This window comes from Sinocyclocheilus grahami, unplaced genomic scaffold, assembly GCF_001515645.1.
Source record: "Sinocyclocheilus grahami isolate Dianchi unplaced genomic scaffold, SAMN03320097.WGS_v1.1 scaffold1255.1, whole genome shotgun sequence".
Lineage (NCBI taxonomy): Eukaryota > Metazoa > Chordata > Actinopteri > Cypriniformes > Cyprinidae > Sinocyclocheilus > Sinocyclocheilus grahami.
In genome coordinates this window covers 179,905-190,169 of record NW_015506434.1, presented here as the reverse complement: position 1 = coordinate 190,169, position 10,265 = coordinate 179,905, and the positions used below count along the sequence as shown (strand labels likewise).

Below are 10,265 nucleotides of genomic sequence, written 5' to 3'. Positions count from 1 at the left end.
TATATTATTTTTTTTTTTTTTTATATAAATAAAAAAAATTAATTATTTAACTTTTATGCTGTTTATCTCATATACTATTTAGGATGAATAACACCCACACTGGATAGTTCAACTAAACCTGCTCTACTAAATCAACCACGAATGGAGCTTCATTATGTCTTTTTCAAACCTAAACTAATTCATAAGTGGGCTGTGCTGGTTTATCTATGGGGAAACACAGCAGCTCGTGTCACTGAAGCATGAATAAAGAACAAGGTTATTCTCGTTTCTCCAGGTCAGGAGCTTCTGTGGCACTGAAAACATAAACCCATTTCAGCGGATCAAACGACGAGAGGCTCTTTAAGGGGGGGGGGGTACAATGCTGTTTCATACATTCAGAGTTGTTTACACTGTTAAAGAGTTGGATTCTCATGCTAAGCATGGACAAAGTTTCAAAAAACAATTTGGACGTATGGAGTATTCCTGTGCCAAAAATCTTACCTCCGGGTTCCTACAAGTTTCGGAGAGTTTTTTTCGATCGTGGCTCTTCATGACGTAGACGAGGGTGGAACTCCTTATATGGGCATTTCTCCCGCAAGCGCGCGCCCGTGCACACATTGACCAAAGCGAGAGCGAGAGCAAGATCGCGCCCATCAACGTGCTTCATCCAGAGGCAGCGCTGCACGGGACTTGCTCGGGAAGAATGTCTCCAATCCAAAGAAGTGTGTTTTTGGTTGTAAGGGAAAGATAACTTTGTTCATCTTCCTAAAGAACCCAGCGTTATGTGAACAGTGGAGACAGTTTGTTTTTCCGGAGCAGCAATGGAGTTTCACAAGTGTGTTTGTTGACGAACGTTTTATAAACAAGGCCCAGTTCGACGCTGGATTTGCACATGGTTTGATACTGAAAGATGGAGCGGTCCAGCTATAAAAGATCCCGGTCATGATTCAGAACTGCAGACGGTAAGTGAAACGGCATCAAATGTCTTGTTTTGTTGGCATTCGCGCTTCCAAGTGCGCGTCACTCTTTAGCTCCGCCCACGGTGCGCCTCCAGGAGCTCGGCTTTTCTGGAGAGAATCGTAAAGCTGTATCTTTCTTTTATAAATATGATAAAACTAAAGACTTTTTGGAGATATGAAGGATGCAGTAGTACTCTATAGGTACTCAAGATTAACATGAGATTGGGTGAAACTGTGTGTGTCATGCCCCCTTTAAGAACCAAACATATATGCTCAAATATGGGGCTTTAGCTTATTAAATGCGCTTATTTTGTAATATCATGCACAGAATGTTTCTAAACGGTGCAGAAATCACTGAAAATCAATTTTTCCTTCATATTTTCTCTTGGTTGTACAGCTGTGCCGTCTTCCCCTCTTTCGTTGTGTAATCTTTCCTCTCATGTGTGATTATGATAGTGAATTGAATCTACATGTCAAAGCTCTTGTTATTAATTTCCCAGCATTCAGTGAGAGTAATCAGCTCCTGCGGAGCAAACTTTCCTTTTCTCTCGTTCTTTGTCTCTGACTGATTTCAGCTCAGAGAATCGCCTGTAATTCCCCTGATCCTGTCAGAAAATCCCTGCGGAAACCCGTGCAAGCAACAACCGGAGCGAGACGGACAACTCCAAACACGGGAATATGAAAAACAGGGACTGGAAAACGTGTGGAAAGAGTCATGTACTGTAAAATACTCATGATAAGGTCAACGTGTGTTTAATGGGTAAGATTCATAACTGTATATTAAACACTAAATTTGGTCTGATTGGCTCGACCAATCAGAGTGCAGGACAGGACGAGTGTGGGCGGGCCGGACGTCCTGTATGTTTTCATTACAGAAGCTCTGGACAGATAAAGACTAATCAAGCATGATTACACACACACACATATATTTGTTTTTCGGATCTGATCTGTCAGTCGACGCTGTCATTTCTCTGGCGATGACTGAGATCTGATCTGTTTGTTCAGACAGTGTGGTCAGTATCTGCTGTATCTACACCTGCTGTGGTTTTGAGGTGAGCGTCAGCATGACGCATGAGACTCTGAGCTCCTGTAGAAATACAGAGTGGAAAACGGGTTATTTTGCTCTGCTGATGTATATCATGACATCTCACCATGGTGTTGAACACATGACGTCACAAAGTTCACTATATGAGGAAAGATGATGGAATAAATGCTTTGCAGACCTTATGCAGACCTTTTAGACTTATAGACTATTAGAGACATAATAATTAAAAAATCAGAAATACTTACGGTTTATTGTAATCAATGGTAACTAAAAATAAACATTAAAATTATATATAAAATTATATATATATAAAATAAATATGGTATATATAGTATACCGATCAGTATTGGTATATAGGTTACATTAACTAATTTAAATAATACAAATAAATAATTAAAAATAAAAACTAATGTTGTAATAAAATATATATGTGTCACAACTTGGTTGTTAAAAGCACATGAAGAAGAAGATGAAGATTCAAAAGTCTTTAATAATCCACACTCAAGAGAATCCAAAAAAGGACAAGGACAAACTAAACAAAACACTGATGAGACCAGACAAACTGAACCGAAACAAGAGGGAGTTTAATACACAGAGCCAACAAGGTTAAAGACGAACACCTGAACAGAACCACACCATCAACTCAGAAACCATGACAACTAAGGACGGGTAGAACTAGAACAAAAGAAAACAGAAACTGTATCTAAACAAATTAAAAGTCCATGAAAATGAAAGTAGATGAAACACTTGAATATCCGATACAATATACTTTTCATTAATTATTTAAATTAATACACCTAACAATAATAACTGGTCCTACATATTATTATTCATTGTTATACACTAACAGTCTGGGGTTTGTAAGGTTTTATAATGTTTTTGAAAGAAGTCTCTTCTGCTCGCCAAGGCTGCATTTATTTGATCTAAAAATACAGTCAAATGTGAAATATTATTACGATTTAAAATAGCTGTTTTCTATGTGAATCTCTGTTAAAATGTAATTTATTTCTGTGAACAAAGCTGAATTTTCAGCATCACTACTCCAGTCTTCAGTGTCACATGATCTTCAGAAATAATGCTGATTTGCTGCTCAAGAAACATTTATTATTATTATTCTATTATAACTGTTTTTTTTAAAACAGTTGTGCTGCTGCATATTTTTGTGGAAACCTTTTATTCAGGATTCTTTGATGAATAGAAGGTTAAAAAGAATAGTATTTATTTGAAAAAGAAATCTTTTGTAGCATTATAAATGTCTTTACTGTCACTTTTGATTAATTTAATGCATTCTTGCTGAATAAAAGTATTAATTTCTTGAATTTAATATATATATATATATATACACAACACACACACACACACATCAGCTTGATCGGTACAACATCTGATGTTGCTGAGACTGCAGTATGAGAGAAAGAGAGAGAGAGAGAGCAGTAAAGCGTGAAATCAGAAAGTGTCGAGCATATTACAGACGCCTCTCAGGGGTCTTTTCAGCAGAAGAGCATCTCACCTCTCAGAGTTCATTCTGCTCATCTCTCCATCACTCCATCCTCTCTATCTATCCAACACACCAGCTAATGGCTGCGCTGAATCACCCACATCACATGCGCTGCATCCTTCTCCCTTTCATTCGCTCTTTCTGTATGTATACTATTTCAAAAAACGATGTCTTAACCCTCGGGGGCTCTTCGGTTATTTTTGACTGAAAAATTTAACTTTTTTATTAATTTTTTTTACTGCATTGGAATGGTACGAAACCTGGTAACGGTTTTGGCAGTTGTTATGTGAACACACACACACACACACACACACACACACACACAAACATTAACATGGTTCACAATGGTTAAATGGTCCTGAATAAATAGTTACATGTGTATTGTCCTGCATTGGAAATGAATGAACTTCTTCTAGTGGAAATGTTTGCTACTGCATCCAAACAAAATCAATTTAAAAAAACATTATTTTTTTGTGATATCTACCTCAAATTTGGAACACAGCTTGTTTAGATTTCTGACTTAGATTGTATTGCAGTTTTAGAGTAAAACATGTTTTGGAAAATATATATTTCATGTAAAATGTATTTTTATTTCTTTTATTTTATTTTTAATAATGATAAACTTGTATAATTTTAGTTTCACTTTAGCAATAATCCCTTATGAAAATTAACCATGGTTTTATTGTTACTACAGTTAAACCATGGTAACCACAAATTAACCATGGTAACCATAGTTTATACATGCTATTTGCAGTAAGGTTATACAAATAGTAATCAATATGCCAAAAAACATGGTTACTATACAATTACTATAATAAAATCATGGTTAATTTTCGTGAGGGATGTGCCAAGCGTTTTCTTTAAAAAGAGACCAAACTTCAGTCTGTGCTCCAAAGCATTCAAGATTTATCACAGATTCAGTTTCTAAAGAAATGTCATTTACAAAATTTGATATAAAAAACATTATCAAACTAAAATATAGTACATTAATTTAATAGAAATTTAAAAAAAGAAAAAAAAATCAGTAATGTTTGACCGCCACACAAACAGCACAGAGGGTTAATAAAAGTCTGCATGATCTCTTCACCACACGTGTGTTTCACGGTCAAATTACGTAACATGTAGTTTCGATGGCATCTGTGGTTGCCAGCTCTCTTTATCCGGGACTACGGAATATCTCCATCCGCTCCGCCTGCCGTCTAATTGATCGATCAGAGTTATTGATCCGACCGCAGGCTAACAGTGTGTGTTTTACATGATTGTGTTAAGTTCCTGTTGCTAATGCATGTGTGTGTGTGTGTGTGTGTGTGTGTGTGTGTTTCGACGGTGTTCGCGTGTAATGTTTGACCGCCACACAAACAGCACAGAGGGTTAATAAAAGTCTGCATGATCTCTTCACCACACGTGTGTTTCACGGTCAAATTACGTAACATGTAGTTTCGATGGCATCTGTGGTTGCCAGCTCTCTTTATCCGGGACTACGGAATATCTCCATCCGCTCCGCCTGCCGTCTAATTGATCGATCAGAGTTATTGATCCGACCGCAGGCTAACAGTGTGTGTTTTACATGATTGTGTTAAGTTCCTGTTGCTAATGCATGTGTGTGTGTGTGTGTGTGTGTGTGTGTGTTTCTCAGCCGTTATCGTTCCAGAGTCATTAGGAGGAAAGAGTCGTCCTGTACGACGGGCACAAAGAGGACAGGAGGAGGAAAAGAGCGGCTGATTACAGAGAGAGAGAGGGTAAATAAAGCAGCTTTACTGCAGGGGAAGAAGAAGAGGAGAATGGAGAAAGAAAGATAAGAGATAATGGAAGCTCTGCAGCAGGCGGACAAATGAAAAGCGTCTCGCTGTGGCTGTAAGGAGTCATTTCTGAGCCTCGCTGTTCATTACCTGCTGCTGAAGCTAGTGAGCTGCCGACACATGGTGCATACTAACTCAAACTAACCTCCAGACACGGCAAACCACCTACAGAAACTGCACACTTATTTGAATCTGTCCTTGCTAGTTTTTCATGAAACGTATGTTCCTTCTCTCAGCTCAAATGTTTTTCACTGGAATTCATTACAAATAATAAAAGTATGTTGCTTTAGAATTTGACTAGCTAGTTTGTTTCCACAACAATGCATCGTATTATGGTGGTTAATCAGCGAGTTACGTCGTTGTACGGGAAACGCAGCCCAGGTTGATGTGTGTGTGCCCTTACAAGGAATTCCGCCCTTTATGACGTCATGCAGGGCCATACTCGAAAAAAAAACTTTCCGAAACGTATACACTTCCTGAAGGAGTGTATGTGGCACAGAAATACTCCGTCATACGTCCAACTCGTTTTTTTGAAACATGTTTAGCATGAGAATCCAACTATTTAACAGTGTAAATAAGTAAGAATGCATGAAATAGCATTAGACCCCCCATTTAAATATTATATAACAACTATTGAATAACTATAAAAATAGACCTACAAGTATATTTATAGTCAGCATTACTCTCAAATTTTTTGCCATGATTTTGTTACTGTACAATGCATTCTGGAATTGTCATATCAATGCAGGATATGTGCAATGCTTCCTTTAGACTTAAAAAAAAGAGGAATCTTAGAAGGCAGCAAGGCTACGATTCTGTCTAGTTAGAGAGCTCTGTGGGATCTGAAACAGAGCCCGTGTGTGAATGATAAAACACGCATGTCTTCAGAAGAGGAGAGTTAATCAAGACTAAGTGTGGAGTATTGATCTGCACTAACCAGTCAGAGACAGAGAGAGAGAGAGAGAGAATAAAGCAGGAGGAGAGGAAATCATCCTTCTGGTAATTTATTTAATTATTATTTGATTTACAACTATGCTTACTCAAATAATTCAACATGCATGTGCATCAAATGCATGACGCAAATGAACATGCAAATGCATTACAGCGTTTGATGAAATAAAGAAATGAGCTCCGTACGGCCTAACAACACCAAAAATCATCAAATAACAGTTTCACCATATCCTTCAGACATGATGCAGCAAGTTTCCAGAGACTAATCATTTTTCTGTCCTCGCGAAAAGACGAAATTCTGCAAGATGCGACACAATCACAGCCAATCACGATATAATGAATGACCTCGACAGCTGCTGATGCAACAAAGTTGTTTTCATTTGATAAAAAACTATTGCCATATCATATATACACAGAAACTCAAACGTCGTCATGGAGACTCGTCAAGTCTGTTTCATGAATTCAGTTAATTAGATATGCTTTTTGATTACTAAAATGTAATGTAACCATTAAAACGGACCTTAAAACAAAAAACAAAATCAAAACAAAAAAACAGAATGTGGGGGAAAATACATACAAAATGTGGCGACTACCAAAGCAACTTATAATTGCATTTACTACTTAAACTATCATAATAAACTGCCATGTAATTAATATAGATGCTAAACATGACAGTGCTCTGTCAAAACATCTAGAAAACATCTGGAGAATGTCAGCTCTGTAATTTGGTTTATGTTTTGTGTATATATGTATGTGGGTCAAAGACGAAAAAGGCTTTAAGCATAAAAACAATAAGTTTAATACTGCTTCAAATTGTTGTTTTTCACACACACACACACACACACACACACACATACAAAATTCTGTTTAATTTAATTGCAATTTTGTTTTTGTTTTTCTGAGCAAAAAATTAAATATGATACATTTTCCCCTGATTTACAGAAGAGACCCACTAAAATGTCATTCAGTGTAACAATCTTGTCAGGCATATTTACAACAAAAATCTATTTATGACATATTAAAAGACTAATTACTTTCACCCCAAATACTAATTAGTTGCAATTTGACTATCCTAGGTTTTGCCCATTTGTCAGTAAGAATTTTTTACTCATTTAAAATACAATAACATTTAATATGCTCCCTTATTCTTTTATATATTTTAATATGTACACGTCAGAATAAGCATGTTGTTTGAATTTTTACATAAATATTGTGTTACACTGAATGACAATGTAACATTATTTTGACATTTTATTCTCCAAAAACCTTAAAAGTAGACACTTTACTTAGATTTAATGTGCTTTCTATTGACATAAATCACTTTTGTAAATTTCTTTTGATGCGGACATCTTAATGTCTTTGACCCATGTACATGAATAGCATATAATAGATAAATATAAACTTATATAACAGACAGAGTGAAGGAAACACACACACACTCACACACTCCAGTTCCTTAAATACGCTCAAATCTGCCCAGCCCACACATGTGCTGCACTACCTGCTGCCAAAACAATAAACTCATCCAGACCCAGAGAGATCATTGAACAATACAACGACAGACTCTACCCACACACACACACGCACACACACACACACGATCCATCAACAAGTACGACACAGGACGGTATCGCTGGCAAATACCACACAACCACCCACATTACACACCATTTAAAAGCCCTCACACACACACACACACTCAGGAAAAAACCCTCCATTACATCAAAGGGCGGAAAAAAGCAGCTTGTCGTCTTTACAGCATGTGAGTACAGACAGAAATGTGTGGGTACAAAGACAGAGATGAATAATAGAGGATCAGCTCCAGAATCCAGTCAGCTCCTACAGACTCCAGTTTTAGACAGCAGAGGTGATTTCAATACTTTCAGCTGATTATATTCTAACACTGTATGCATCACGTATGCTATCAATCATATGTAAAAAGTGAGAGAAATTACATTTGTTACATTTAGAATTTACACTACAGTTCAAAGGTTTGGGGCTGGTACATTTTTTATGTTTTTGAAAGAAGTCTCTTCGGTCCACCAAGGCTGCATTTATTTGAAAAATACAGTAAAAATTGTGAAATATTATTACAATTTGAAATAAATGTTTTTATTTGAATATATTGTAAAATTAAATTTATTTCTGTGATGCGCAGCTGTGTTTTCAGCATCATTACTCCAGTCTTCAGTGTCACATGATCTTCAGAAATCAGTATAATATGCTGATTTACTGCTCAAGACACATTTCTGATTATTATCAATGTTGAAAACAGTTGTTGTGCTGAATATTTTTGTAAAAACTGTGATATATAATAAAAGTTTAATAGTTTTTTTATTTCAGTTCCACTTTTGCCTATATTTTCTGGCTAGAAATTTCAGCAAAATATTGTAGTTTGACTGGACTCATAATATATATATATATATATATAGGCTATATATATTACATTTAATAAACTTTATTTAAATTTAATTTAATTTTAAATATTGTAAATAAAAATACTGTTTGATTGGACTGACAACCTTTGACCATATCATAATGCGGTGTGTTTTCTCATGCTTGATGATTTGGCTTCTTTTTCAAACTACTTTCATTGGCAAAGAAAAAGTCCAAACTAACTGGCCAATTTCATGAAAGTAGTATTTTCAGAGCAGACCCTACCATGGTGTTTGTTTGTTTGTGCGATTCTTTCATCACTCACCCAGCCATCCGGCTCCAGAGTTGGGCACACACATGTCCGTCTCAGCACTGGGCAGCACAAACCCCACAACGAACACCTCCACCCCGTCAGACATGAGTGCCAGGCCCAACACGAAGAACAGCTGCCACTGGAAGCGTCCGTGTCCACACTCCTGCATGATGAGCTCGTACTGCTGCGCCAGCTCTTCCTCATCCGCCTCTCTCTCCTTCTCCAGCTCTCGCTTGTCCTTCATTCCATCCGTCAACAGCTGGCCAATCGCCACCTGGCCACGCCCATCCGTGGCCCCGCCCCCAGCAGGCACACCCTGGTACTCGCCCTCGTATATTTCGTCTTCGTCGTCGTGGCCCTCGGTGGCGTCGCTGGATCCCTCGTCATCCTCTCGCTGAGCCTGGCCGTCCTGATAATTGTAACAGTCTTCGTCGGCGCCCTCGTTTTCGTCGTTTTCAAAGCGGCTGTAGCTGCGGCCGGAGTATTCGTTCGAAGCACGGTCCACCACTTTGTTGACCTTCTTGGCGGCGTGGCGTTTCGCCTCCTTGGCGATGTCACGAGCGCCTTTGACCAGAGATGTCCTGTCTCTGTACGGGTCCTCCATCTTGGCAGAGTTCAGCTGTTTAGCTGCAGAAGTGGATTCCACCAGTCAGGAATCAAATGTGAGTTTCAGAGGACGAGATCAGCGTCACTGTGGGTCAGTCCAGTGGTTTGGAGAAAGACAGCAGTGGACAGGAGAGCGTGACGTATGTGGTTCCTTCTGATGGACAGCTTCATTCACTCAGAGAGGAAGGGAACTACGGGGAGAAGAAACAGAGTCATATTTTTATTCTCTACTACAGGCACAAACTTAAATTTAATTCGACATATATATATATATATATATATATATAGAGAGAGTACTTAGGACCATGTGATATTTCAGTTTTTCTTTTTTAATAAATCTGCAAAAATGTCAACAATTCTGTGTTTTTCTGTCAATATGGGGTGCTGTGTGTACATTAATGAGGAAAAAAATTAACTTAAATGATTTTAGCAAATGGCTGCAATATAACAAAGATTTAAGGGTTTAAGGGGGTCTGAATACTTTCCGTACCCACTGTATATATATATATATAAAGTACACACACACACACACACACACATATATATACATATATATAATTTATCATTCAAATATGTGTCAATATAAAATTAACTTGTATTATTTTTTTCAATTTTATCTATCTATCTATCTATCTATCTATCTATCTATCTATCTATCTATCTATCTATCTATCTATCTATCTATCTATCTATCTATCTATCTGTCTATCTGTCTGTCTGTCTGTCTATCTATCTATCT

The 10,265-nt window shown here is 37.4% G+C and overlaps 1 protein-coding gene across 1 annotated transcript in view; it reads right to left on the bottom strand.

Annotated features, from left to right (window-relative positions):
* Positions 1-9,718, bottom strand: part of LOC107568537 (synaptic vesicle glycoprotein 2C-like) — a 32,362-nt gene extending 22,644 nt beyond the window's left edge. Inside the window, exon 1 of the mRNA XM_016254499.1 lies at positions 8,933-9,718. Within this exon, the coding sequence (XP_016109985.1) occupies positions 8,933-9,524 (592 nt within the window). The 5' untranslated portion in view covers positions 9,525-9,718. The remainder of the gene's footprint in view (positions 1-8,932) is intronic.
* Between the last annotated feature and the right edge of the window lie 547 nt (positions 9,719-10,265).